The sequence below is a fragment of the Taudactylus pleione genome, unplaced genomic scaffold (assembly GCF_031769625.1).
Source record: "Taudactylus pleione unplaced genomic scaffold, aTauple2 ptg000171l, whole genome shotgun sequence".
NCBI lineage: Eukaryota > Metazoa > Chordata > Amphibia > Anura > Myobatrachidae > Taudactylus > Taudactylus pleione.
The window spans coordinates 739,392-753,244 of record NW_028284573.1 but is presented as its reverse complement, the minus strand read 5'-3'; the positions used below and the strand labels follow the sequence as shown (position 1 = coordinate 753,244).

The following is a 13,853-nucleotide window of genomic DNA, read 5'->3' as shown; positions in this document are numbered from 1 at the left end:
AACCAGGGCTGTACTTCACGCATTAATATAGCTTCAATACAATAATTTCAGGCAGTGCAGACTTATGTGAATCTAATCATAGTTTGAATACAATATTATATAAGTCACGTTGGATCAGTTAGAAGCGCTGGGAATTTCCTACCTTGTTACCATCATTGAGACTCAGTCAGGGGAAGGAGTATCCCTGCTCAAATTTCCATAGCTGCTGAGAGATGTTTAGGTATGTGATGAACGCTGCCCACCTGTATTCTGGGCCTGTATTCTGGGCCTGATGTTTGCCCACTGGGTATGTGCACGACGGAGCCGGCTCTGTCATGCGCATTGTGATGTCAGTGGGAGAGCTTCCGGCTCTATTAGAGCCAGAAGTTCTCTGGGGCTTGCAGCCATGAGACCCTACCACAAGGGTCTCGTCGCAAGCCCGATGGTCGCGATGGTCTTGACCATCATCCTGGCCGCTCGCAATAGCTGTGGGTGATCACCCACAGCTATGCGAGCGGCCAGGAGGCCGCACAAAAAAAAACAAACGCAAAGATTCAGAGCGAGCGCTCTGTCAGAGCGTCCGGCTCTGAATCAGGGCCACTGTTTGCATGCGCCAAGATAAAGCTGGAGACGTGTTACCCGTGTGCAGGTGTAATGGAGGCGTGTGTGCTACGCTTGAATTTGCAGGCAGGGGTCGCAGACGGAGGGTCTGTGACCTGACGGGCAGGTAGCAGGTGTACAGTACATGGAGAATGACATATTCCTGCCAGATCCCATTCACTATAATGCTTCCCAAGGGGAATTGTAAAGTCTGATTTGGGGAAGGCGAGAAAGTGCTGGATGAATATTAAGTGTAGAGATGTGCGGGTTCGGATTTACTCGGTTCTTATCGCCATTTTACCGCAAGTTCGGATTAGTTCGGATTTATTTTATTGGCTATCCGAAACACGTGACAATTAAATGCCGCTTTGAGATCCGAGTAAAACCGAGTACATCCGAACCCGCTCATCTCTAATTTAAGTGGCCTCTCGTCCTACTACTAAAGGAATAATGAAAGCTGGTATAGATGGAGACCAGGAGGGATATTAATGAAAAGAAATGAGGGAATTGTATAGATGCTACAAAGATTAATTGGATGATGGCTGAAATTCTTTAGAGGAGAAAAAGCCGGACGTGCCCAGAGGTCTGAGCTGCAGGGTGTGAGATAAATGGTAAGCAACGTTGGAGGGAGATCAGATGATCCTATTATACAGTTATTCGCACGGGAGAGGGGGGAGCTCATGGTATGCAGATTGTCGGCTTTCGGAATGATGACATAATATAACGCACTTGAGGTCATGTATTAGTATGGATGCTGTACAGAGGAGCAAGGGGTACATTTCACAACAGTCAATCCGATGTTGGAATAGTTGAATGCAAATGAATTACGCTTCTGTCAGCCACCCTCTAATATTATTAACTCTTAGGAATTGCTTTTCTCCGTCTCCACGGTGCTTACACACTAGACGATATTTTACACGATTCGCCCGATTTCGATGCATCGGAACAACAAATCGTGTAAAATATGTCCAAATTGTGAGTGTTCACTGACGATGCCGATGCGCGTCGCCGCTGGTCGTACATCGCATCTTCAGATCCTTGCCTGCTGCGGGTAAGATCTGCCAATCTCATACACGATTTGGGGCAATAGATAGATTTTGTGCCAGATCTGTAGTCAGATTGGACACTTTTTAGCGCCATATTGTGTCCTGGAGCTGCCGGGGAGAGAAGGGAAACTGCTCGCGATATCGCATCATGAGTACATCGTCTAGTGTGTAGGCACCTTTAATGTACTGATTCATGTTATAGGGCGCAGAGCTGTTTGTGTGACATCAAAAATCACCTATTCAAGAGACACCACTACTCCCCTGGTATATTTACTAAAGGGAGAGTTTTTAGAAGTGGAGATGTTGCCCATAGCAACCAATCAGATTATATCTTATCTTCTAGAAGGTGCTGGTTAAATGTTAAGCAGAATCTGACTGGTTGCTACTAGCATTAGCATTTACTTATACTTAAAAAACAAATAAAAAAAAATGCCTGTTGGTAAATATGTCATTTAGTCCCAGAAACACAACATCGATGTTGATCTGTGTAACTTTACCAATGTGGGTCTTTGTACGGAGTGTAGCCCGCAGACCTCTTGGATTTGGCCCAGTTACTTAACAAGCAACTTTTTAACTGCAACAATGACCTGTATTGGATCATGGTTTAGCTGAATAGTGGGGTTTGTGCATACGTAAGACCTCTATGTATTTGCATCTGTTATGCCGGATTCGGGGCTGGTCATGGTGTGTCACCAGCAGTAAGTGAGATACGTTTGGTTAATGACCAGGCAGCAGCCTCTCTGGTTACAAGGTGTCCTGACTGCCGCTCTTCTCACGTTTCAGATGACAGCGCCTCTGCCTCCAGCAGCATGGAGGTGACGGATCGCATCGCCTCCCTGGAGCAGCGTGTGCAGATACAGGAGGATGAGATCCAGCTGCTGAAGTCGGCCTTGGCTGACGTAGTGAGGCGGCTGAATGTCTCGGAAGAACAGCATGCTATGCAGAACCGGAAGGGACCCACCAAAGGTGTGTTACCTTGTGTCCCCAGCCAAATTAGACCTTCATTAGTAGTTATGGAGGTATGTGCGGGTACTGCAGGAATGCTTTGCCCTGTTACCCTTGCCAGTTGGCTGATACGCCCACTTGTCTGCTCTTATACAGTAAGTCACCACTGGCCTTGGTACCTCAATATGGGTTTAATAAATGACATAGACATGAAAGACACACAACCTTTCATTATTCACACAGCACAGAATAATCGCATAAAAGTGACACCACCATCATTCATCATATTACAAATTGCTCACCTACATTTCACCACTCAAGGTTGCAATAGCTATGGGGAGAACCTGGCAGGCGACCTATAAGAATACATACTGTATATTGCAGTATATAAAAACTAGTAATGCCGGGTCACCTCAGTCCACCCGCTGCTCCCATCCCAGCTCTGTCATGCATGGTTTGTTCCCGCCCCCTCCCCGCTGTGTATACATAGCAAGTGGATAGGCTGCATTCTCAGTGATGTCCCTGGTTCCTAGTGACTGGATAGGCTGCATTCTCAGTGATGTCCCTGGTTCCTAGTGACTGGATAGGCTGCATTCTCAGTGATGTCACTGGTTCCTAGTGACTGGATAGGCTGCATTCTCAGTGATGTCACTGGTTCCTAGTGACTGGATAGGCTGCATTCTCAGTGATGTCACTGGTTCCTAGTGACTGGATAGGCTGCATTCTCAGTGATGTCTCTGGTTCCTAGTGACTGGATAGGCTGCATTCTCAGTGATGTCACTGGCTCCTAGTGACTGGATAGGCTGCATTCTCAGTGATGTCATTGGTTCCTAGTGAATGGATAGGCTGCATTCTCAGGGATGTCACTGATTCCTAGTGACTGGATAGGCTGCATTCTCAGTGATGTCACCGGCTCCTAGTGACTGGATAGGCTGCATTCTCAGTGATGTCATTGGCTCCTAGTGACTGGATAGGCTGCATTCTCAGTGATGTCATTGGTTCCTAGTGAATGGATAGGCTGCATTCTTAGTGATGTCACTGGTTCCTAGTGACTGGATAGGCTGCATTCTCAGTGATGTCACCGGCTCCTAGTGACTGGATAGGCTGCATTCTCAGTGATGTCACTGGCGCGCTGGTGAATTGATAGTTACATTGACATGTAAATTGGTGCAGCTTTCTCTGCTTGATGTAGGATATGTTACACTTTCACCTACGTACCTCTCAAGGTAGTCAGACAGCGAGAATGGTTGCTCCAGCTGTCCTCTCTTATTAAACTGTACTTACAACATTATGCATTATATAAAGGCAATTGAATATGTTTTATTTATTTTTCTAACTATAACTTCAAGGTAAATGCAAAACAATATACCCAATCTTCTCAAAAATATTTAGTTTTTTTTCTGTTTTTATACAATATCCGTGTTTGGCAAAGTAAAAATATAAAGGTAATCTTCCATTAGCAACATCAATCAATTCAATGACTTATTTATTTTGACACCGTTGGCAAGAAAGGATTATTGAATGGTCCATGTTTTATTTTTATTGTAACGCTATAAGGGCCGAATTCAAACAGGCTCTCACAACTTCTTTTACAGCGCATAAAAGTAATGGACGCAACCTTTTGCGGTCCATTTTGCGTTAAGCTAAAGTGCATTTCAATGAAGGTTAAGGTGGCTTTAATGCGTACCTCCCTCCACACTAGGTGACAAGTAGGGAAAATCCTTATTGTAAAACTGTCAGGGTCCAGTGCAGTCCAATGAATAATATTGTATAGTTTTTAAATTGGAAAATATGGCCAGTAAAGGCATGGAATGTTCTTTACAAGGCTGAAAAATGGGTTAAATGATGTGGGACAGGTATGTGGAGGTGTAATTGATGTGGGACAGGTATGTGGAGGTGTAAATGATGTAGGACAGGTATGTGGAGGTGTAAATGATGGGGGACAGGTATGGGGAGGTGTAAATGATGGGGGACAGGTATGGGGAGGTGTAAATGATGGGGGACAGGTATGGGGAGGTGTAAATGATGGGGGACAGGTATGTGGAGGGTGTAAATGATGGGGGACAGGTATGTGGACGTGTAAATGATGGGGGACAGGTATGGGGAGGTGTAAATGATGGGGGACAGGTATGGGGAGGTGTAAATGATGTTGCACAGGTATGTGGAGGTGTAAATGATGGGGGACAGGTATGGGGAGGTGTAAATGATGGGGGACAGGTATGGGGAGGTGTAAATGATGGGGGACAGGTATGGTGAGGATGTGTCCTTTCTTATGGTTGCTTCAGTCGTGCCAAATAGACCCTTTCGACTAGCAAGTAAAACAGGTAGTGACAAAACTACATAGCTAGCTTACACTGATCAATTTGACATACGACATTTGTACATCTGTGTGAATCTGAATCTGTGTAAGAAGGTCTCAGATACCGCGGCTGTTCCAATCCCGTTGTGCTTCGTCTGCGACTTTGTATGTATGTGTAAAACCAGTTCCTGTGTGATTACAGTCAGTTATATTTATAATTGTGCCACAGTTGCGGCTGTCACCAGTGTGGACATGACGTCTGGTCTATCAGTGACGGCTGAGCTGCCATGTTATGCTTCCTGGGCCTGTTTGTAAATGTCTGGTTTGTTAAATCATTAGGTTTTGTCTCTAAATAGTTTTAATAGAGAACTAGCGCCAGACTTGCCAACATAATGTCTCTCGCTGTGGCTGCGAAGAAATCTATGAGATTCATTAAATATAGTAATTGTTCATTTTATATATTACAGCCAGACCCCTGGTCCAGACATTGCCACTGAGACCAGCTGTTAACAATGAAACCATCTTACCAAAGAAACCGAGTAGCTCTCTCCCGTCTCCTTCAGGGACCAGGAAGGATATTGTTCCGCTAGCATCCAAAAGGTAAGGGCCCCGACCCGAAATATGAGCGACCCAGGCAGGTTTTACAGACTGCCAGCTCCTCATGCAATGCTCAGCTGTGCTTTTCTACGTGACAGGTGATCTGACTTTCTCTGGTCTAATTAGTGCAATCTGACCCCGGCAGTCATCCAGTTATTAGACCTTTAGTCAGTTTCTGTATATTATGCATATGGAGATTTGTTTAATCTGATTTTCTGTACTATTACCTTCCCTGTTAGATTGACTTGTGCTGACCGATTCCTCCCAAAGGAAAAGGGACCAAAAGTGCCAAAATTAGGCATGCACAGAATTCAAATTCTAGTAACGGGCCAAATGGGATGGGTACGGGATGCCGGCGGTCATTACCCCGACGTCGGCTTCCCGCATACAGACGGATAGGATACAGACACCTGTCAGTCAGTATCCTAACCCTCCCCCTCTCCTTACCCTAACCCTCCCTCCCAGGTGCCTGAACCTAACCTTTCCCCCTCAGGGCCATATTCAATTTGAGGTGTTATGTCCGGATTCGCGGTGATTTACAGCCAATGACGTAATTATCGCCTGTTTTAGTTTTACCCCGTATTCTATTAGAAACCCCGGCTTCCTTCAGGAGTTAAAAATGGGGGTACCCTTTGTCCCCCCCTATGTCTACACTTCTTTAGGGGGGTCCCTAGAATATATTCCGAAAATTCCCGTATTGTTTAACCCGTAAAAAAACGGGGTAAAAATTTACAAAAAAAAATGACAAAAGGTCCCCCCCAAAAGCCAAACCAGCCCCAGGCTTGCCAGCCAGTGGTGGTTTCTAAAAATATGGGGAACAAAAAGTGTAGGGTTCCACCGTATTTTAGAAACCAACCCAAGGCTGCAGGGACCAGTTCTGGTTTTAAATATAGGGTAAAAAAAAACGTGGGGATCCCCCTATATTTAAGACCAGCACCAGATCTAACCGACCGGGGTGTAATGCCACAGCCCGGAGACCCAATCACCAGGGCTCCAGGTCCAAAGCATTAGCACCACAAATCTGTCAGCACAAGCTGGTGATCCCGGGGGAGTCGGGGACCCCCAAAAGAAGGGTCCCCCCTCTCTCGAGCACCACAGGCTTACGCTGAAGCCCGGGGCTCTTCCCCATACTGTTTTTGTCTTTTTTAACTATTTATTTTACTGTGAAGTTACAGGTGCCGCATGTCTGCTGGCACTTGTTGTTCCACAAGTGCAAAATGGCAGGCATGCTGGCACTTGTAGTTCCACTGTAAAACACAATAGTTTTACATTATTTGGCCCCCCCATTACCTCCATACCCATCAAGCCAGGGATATGGGGAAGAGCCCCGGGTTTCAGCGTAAGCCTGTGGTGCTCGGGAGGGGGGGGGCCCTTCTGTGTGGGGTCCCTGACTCCCCCGAGATCACCAGCTTGTGCTGACCGATTTGGGGTGCTAATGCTTTGGACCTGGAGCCCTGGTAATTGGGTCTCCGGACTGTGGCATTACACCCCGGTCGGTTGGGTCTGGTGCTGGTCTTTAAATATAGGGGGATCCCCACGTTTTTTTTTACCCTTATATTTAAAACCAGAACTGGTCCCTGCAGCCTTCGGTTGGTTTCTAAAATACGGTGGAACCCTACACTTTTTGTTCCCCATATTTTTAGAAACCACCACTGGCTGCCAAGCCTGGGGCTGGTTTGGCTTTTTTGGGGGGGACCTTTATGTAATTTTTTTTTTGTACATTTTTACTTCTTTTTTTTTTTTACAGGTACAACACAATGGGAATTTTCGGGAAATATTCTAGGGACCCCCCTAAAGATGTTTAGACATGGGGGATCACTGAGTACCCCCATTTTTAACTACTGAAGGAAGTCGGGGTTTCTAATAGCCGTGCCAGGTGCATTTTTGCAGAATTTTAAAAATGTTTTTTTTTTAACTTAAAAATATGCTACTACCCATTTTCATGTACCCCAAATTTGATGGGACCATTTTTAAAATCGAAAAAAAAAAGCTAAATGCTCTTCTGCATCACTTCTTCAAAGTTGGGGAAAAGAAAACACCTGCCGCGGCTATTTAAAAACCCGACTTTCTTTTGCAGCCAAAAAACGGGGGTACCCATAGTGATCCCCCATGTCTGGACATCTTTAGGGGGGTCCTAGGATTACTTCCCGAAAATTCCCGTTTTTTACCGCCGATCCAAATATCGCCGGGTCCTGTTTTCGCCTACTTTCAAATTGAATACGGGGATATGCGGGCACGCGTGCGATACCTTAATGCCTGGAAAACAGGCGTAGTCGGCGTTAAGTCCGGGCCGCGTTGTTAACGCAGCTCGGCTCAAATTGAATACGGGCCTTAGTGACTAACCCTCCCCCTAGTGCCTAATCCTCCCTCTAGTACCGTGCCTAACCCTCCCTCTAGTGCCTAACCCTCCCTCTAGTGCCTAACCCTCCCCCTCCCCCTAGTGCCTAACCCTCCCCCTCCCCCTAGTGCCTAACCCTCCCCCTAGTGCCTAACCCTCCCCCTCCCCCTAGTGCCTAACCCTCCCCCTAGTGCCTAACCCTCCCCCTAGTGCCTAACCCTCCCCCTAGTGCCTAACCCTCCCCCTAGTGCCTAACCCTCCCCCTAGTGCCTAACCCTCCCCCTAGTGCCTAACCCTCCCCCTCCCCCCTAGTGCCTATAAACCCTCCCCCCTAGTGCCTATAAACCCTCCCCCCTAGTGCCTTACCCTAACCCTCCCCCTAGTGCCTATAAACCCTCCCCCCTAGTGCCTATAAACCCTCCCCCCTAGTGCCTATAAACCCTCCCCCCTAGTGCCTATAAACCCTCCCCCCTAGTGCCTATAAACCCTCCCCCTAGTGCCTAACGCTAAACCTAACCCTCCCCCTAGTGCCTAACGCTAAATCTAACCCTCCCCCTAGTGCCTAACTCTAAACCTAACCCTCCCCCTAGTGCCTAACTCTAAACCTAACCCTCCCCCTAGTGCCTAACTCTAAACCTAACCCTCCCCCTAGTGCCTAACTCTAAACCTAACCCTCCCCCTAGTGCCTAACTCTAAACCTAACCCTCCCCCTAGTGCCTAACTCTAAACCTAACCCTCCCCCTAGTGCCTAACTCTAAACCTAACCCTCCCCCTAGTGCCTAACCCTCCCCCTAGTGCCTAAACCTAACCCTCCCCTAACCCCGCTACTTTCCTTTGGGATTGCGGCGCTCTGAATGCAATCAGGATTATTACTGCATCCCGGCCAAATGTTCCATCCTATGTTGTAATCTGAATTCCAACCAACCCCCCCCCCCCCCCCCCCCCCGCATTAATTGGCTTATTAAAATGAAGGTGGAACAAATATAAATCTTAATTGTTTGGCCTGGCCTAATGAACAGATCATATCATGTGCTGTAAAACTGTGCGGAAATGCAGATATTTTGGGTCGGGGGACTAGCGATTCAACCACTTTTTTTATTTTTATTTTTTTGGGATTTTACAAAATCCTGAGCACAGTATTTATGTATAATATCCGTCTATGTAATGCAAAGCACCAGAATGGGACCCCACTTCTACTAATCATAGGAGTGTTCACTCCTGTATAACAGCTCTCTCTCTATGGAGGTGATAATCTCGCCCTCAGACAGATTCTCCAGACTAGCGACAGTGGGGGTCATTCAGACCCACTCGCGAGCGGCAGTACGCTCGCAAGTGGGTCGATGTTCCCCACTGCGCATGCGCACGACGGAGGGAGCTCCGTCGTGCGCATGCGCGAGACCCGGCGAGCGAAGGACTTTCCATCGCTCCGGATCTCGCACCAAAGGGGGTGTGCTGTCGATGTTGATTGACAGCACGCCCCCTTTGGTGGGCGTGCCGGGGACGTGCCTGCCAGACGGAGGCGTTCCCATGGGAACGCCCACCGTCTGAAGCCGGCCCCACTGACATCACTAGTGATGTCAGTGGGAGTGATTTTGGCTCTGATAGAGCCCAAATCACTCCAGGGCTTGCGGTTGAGAAACCCGACCACAGGGTTTCACTCGCAAGTCCGATGGTCGCGATGGTCAAGACCATCGCGACCATCTTGTTGGACGCTCGTATATGCTGTGGGTGGTGACCCACAGCTATACGAGCGTCCAGGAGGACGCTCCATATTAATGGAGGTGGGCCCTGATTCAGAGCGAGCGCTGTGGTCAGAGCGTCCGGCTCTGAATGAGGGCCAGTATCTGCTGTATGTGTCTCTCTCTGTATTTCTTGTCTCTTTTGTACCCGCTGAACTGTTATTACTCACTTACACTTCTCCTTCCTCCCTGCATCCTCCTGGCTGTAGCAAGTCTGTGCGTCTCTTGAATACGTGTAAATTTACTAAATCCACCGTAAGGTAAATGGGTTTTTTTTCTGTTTTTGTTTTATTTATGTTTCTGAAGAAATGATGGGGTATATTTACTAAAGTGAGCGTTTTTAGAAGTGGAGATGTTGCCCATAGCAACCAATCAGATTCTAGCTATTATCTTCTAGAAGGTGATTGTTAAATGTTAAGTAGAATCTGATTGGTTGCTATGGGCAACATCTCCCCTTCTAAAGACTCTCTCTAGTAAATTTACTCCTATGACTCAATAGTTCATAAAAGTCAGTTCATTTGTTGCATTGTAAAATTTCCAAGATGCATTGAAGAAATTGCTGTATTTGTACAGAGTATATTTCCATCAAGTTGTAACATTGGATCAGTTTTCCTTATTTTAAATCTTCATCATTGGAACATTGCAGCTGTCTCCTGTGGGGTCATAGGTGATGTCAAATCCCTCCCCTCCCCAAAATTCAGTAAGAAGCATCACCAATAGCCGCAATGGGAATTACTCACAGATCACCTACAGACAGTAGTGCCTCACATATATTATTTTTTTAACTAATATGCAGCCTTTTAAATATTCCGCTCTCAATATCATCATTTGTAAAAGTTTCAATAGATTCATTATTTTTCTTTTATATATTAAAATTTGGCATTTTTATATATTTTTATTTTATTTGATGTCATGGGTTAAAGCCCTATTGGTCTGCGGTCATAAGCAACCCCCATGGGACCAGGATTTGCAGGGGGAGAGGAAGGGATGAGAAGACATTGTGGAAAGTCTACACTAGAGAGAATAAGAAATGTCTGTCTATTACACATAACCTCACCCCATATTAGTAAGAAATGTGGTATAAGTTTGGTTGTACATGGCTGTCTTCAAACACTAACTTACCTTGGTAGGGGGGGCGGGTGGGATTGATTCCCATGCTAAACAGATAGTAAGTGTACATAGGGCATTTTGAGCGATCCTTATGTTGTTAGCGATCAGAGGGCTAAGGCTGGGGCACTGTGGCTTATAAAGACCACACTGTAGGGTTAAGGTAATGCCTCCTGATGTCTGTATAATGTATAGCCGTCATGCCCCATATTATACATGCAGAAATATCCCGCCTCCATTACCGTCCTGTGAATGATCCAGATCCATTCCTTCTTTTCTAGCAATGTCAAACGAACCAACTCTACAGAACGCCTCTCTCCTGGCGGCCGAAGGGAAAGCGGCGGGGATGCCAAAAGCAGCCGGAACCGCACTGGATCCACCAGCAGCTCTTCCAGCGGCAAAAAGAACAGCGAGAGGTAGGTACCACAGTGACCCGTCTCCATCTCCTCCGCCAGCACGGTACTTACGTTCCTGCTGAATGCATATTGGTTGCTGCCATTTTGTGGGCCGAACCAATTCTTCCAAATCAACCAGTCATTCCCCTTGTGACCAGGAACTTGATGATGTCACTTCCTGGTGAATTGATGGAATGTATTCTCCTGAGTATTGGTTCATCCAACAAGATGGCTGCTTCCGTTGTGCGTAAACGCCGTCAAACGTTGCCTCATCGCATGCAGAAAATGACCTTGATCTAAGAAGACTCACAATATTGTATATAGAGGGAGCCAGTTGATGTAACAGGCTATTGCTGTGTTTTTGCGCACGTCGCTTAGTACAGTACAGATAGAACCATACCTTTCGGTATAGCTATTAATGCAGTCACCAGGGAAACTGCACATGAATAATTCAGAGTATTGAAGCCCATCCTCACTTTAGGTTTCTATTCCATTTAAATTGTATGTGTAACTTGTGTCGCGTTCTCTCATTCTAATGATTATTATCCGGTATGACCTGTGAGATGCGTATGGCCTCTATGATACTGGTAACATATGCTGCTGCTGGTTGTGGCCTCTATGATACTGGTAACGTATGCTGCTGCTGGTTGTGGCCTCTATGATACTGGTAACGTATGCTGCTGCTGGTTGTGGCCTCTATGATACTGGTAACGTATGCTTCTGCTGGTTGTGGCCTCTATGATACTGGTAACGTATGCTGCTGCTGGTTGTGGCCTCTATGATACTGGTAACGTATGCTGCTGCTGGTTGTGGCCTCTATGATACTGGTAACGTATGCTGCTGCTGGTTGTGGCCTCTATTATACTGGTAACGTATGCTGCTGCTGGTTGTGGCCTCTATGATACTGGTAACGTATGCTGCTGCTGGTTGTGGCCTCTATGATACTGGTAACGTATGCTGCTGCTGGTTGTGGCCTCTATGATACTGGTAACGTATGCTGCTGCTGGTTGTGGCCTCTATGATACTGGTAACGTATGCTGCTGCTGGTTGTGGCCTCTATGATACTGGTAACGTATGCTGCTGCTGGTTGTGGCCTCTATGATACTGGTGACGTATTCTGCTGCTGCTGGTTGTGGCCTCTATGATACTGGTGACGTATGCTGCTGCTGCTGCTGGTTGTGGCCTCTATGATACTGGTGACGTATGCTGCTGCTGCTGGTTGTGGCCTCTATGATACTGGTAACGTATGCTGCTGCTGGTTGTGGCCTCTATGATACTGGTAACGTATGCTGCTGCTGGTTGTGGCCTCTATGATACTGGTAACGTATGCTGCTGCTGGTTGTGGCCTCTATGATACTGGTAACGTATGCTGCTGGTTGTGGCCTCTATGATACTGGTGACGTATGCTGCTGCTGGTTGTGGCCTCTATGATACTGGTAACGTATGCTGCTGCTGGTTGTGGCCTCTATTATACTGGTAACGTATGCTGCTGCTGGTTGTGGCCTCTATGATACTGGTAACGTATGCTGCTGCTGGTTGTGGCCTCTATGATACTGGTAACGTATGCTGCTGCTGGTTGTGGCCTCTATGATACTGGTAACGTATGCTGCTGCTGGTTGTGGCCTCTATGATACTGGTGACGTATGCTGCTGCTGGTTGTGGCCTCTATGATACTGGTAACGTATGCTGCTGCTGGTTGTGAAAAAACAACATTTGTGCTGTATTCTATAAGAGACTACAAAGGAAGAAATGTATGTATAGTCTGGAATGTGATCTGTGCCCTTATTGCACATTCCTGTCAGTGTGTTTATGTTCCAGATTGTAAATAACTGTAGATTTGTGCAGGACTCCTTCCTTATCAGGGACTTCCAGTGGCAGTGTCATGGAATCAGGAAGTGGGCTGCGCGCCTGGTAAGAGCTTCCCAATGTCTGTGTCACACAGAATGCTGCATGGGGAGGCCCAGCAAAAAAAAAACAGAAGATGGCTAAACAAATGAGCTAACTGTGACATGTATATATGTATGTACATAATATATAATGTTATATCCATGCATATACTTTAATTGGACCCTTTCTGGAACTTTTTTTTTAACTAAACTTCTATGACTGACTGTACGGGAACTGCACTCATTCATTCCTCTGTTATGTGCACACTGACTGCAATAATTCGGTCCAACTTAGAATATCATATCATGGATATCCCTTGTTGTTTTGGAAAAGATGCACCTTATCGGCACTATATTTAATCACCATTGTCATGAAATGCAGTCCCAGCATACGTGACTTCAGTGTTCAGTCTAGCCCATTACCTTTTGCACAGGTTACTGATTTCGCTGGAACGAACCCCAATGTAGGTCACTGCCATCAATACACACTCAAAGCGGCCACCACCTAATGTATTTAGGGCAACAGGACCCCAAAGCACTCCGTTACACAAAACTACCCGCTTGCACACACTATGCTCCTTGATTGTTAAAAATTTGCACATCTGCTTTCAACAGGTTAACACACACTTCTAGCATATAGATTTACTGGATTAACTCTTTTTGTATCACAGGGTTGGTATGGTCACACAATATTTCTCTTCATACAAGAGGTATGGATTAATTTAAGGACCCAGGACAAAACTTATCCAATTTTAGATTTAATATAATAAGGCACATTGCACTGGATATAATAAAACCTCACATAAATGGCATACAGAAGTGCAATGCAATCCTAAAATAAAAGGGATAAATATTACATAAATACAACACGCAGTTCATTTTGTCTGTATAGATAGAAAATGGGTAACAATAGGTGCGCTTC

General features: G+C 46.1%; 1 protein-coding gene across 4 annotated transcripts in view; it reads left to right on the top strand.

The window, feature by feature from the left end:
* EML1 (EMAP like 1) overlaps positions 1-13,853 on the top strand; it is a 191,281-nt gene that overhangs the window by 89,884 nt on the left and 87,544 nt on the right. For 3 of the 4 annotated variants that reach the window (XM_088475399.1, XM_088475397.1, XM_088475398.1), the window contains exons 2-5: positions 2,409-2,591; positions 5,337-5,469; positions 9,753-9,803; positions 10,932-11,066. In XM_088475399.1, coding sequence (XP_088331525.1) covers positions 2,409-2,591; positions 5,337-5,469; positions 9,753-9,803; positions 10,932-11,066 — 502 coding nt within the window. The remainder of the gene's footprint in view (positions 1-2,408; positions 2,592-5,336; positions 5,470-9,752; positions 9,804-10,931; positions 11,067-13,853) is intronic. The other variant, XM_088475400.1, reaches the window with a different exon arrangement.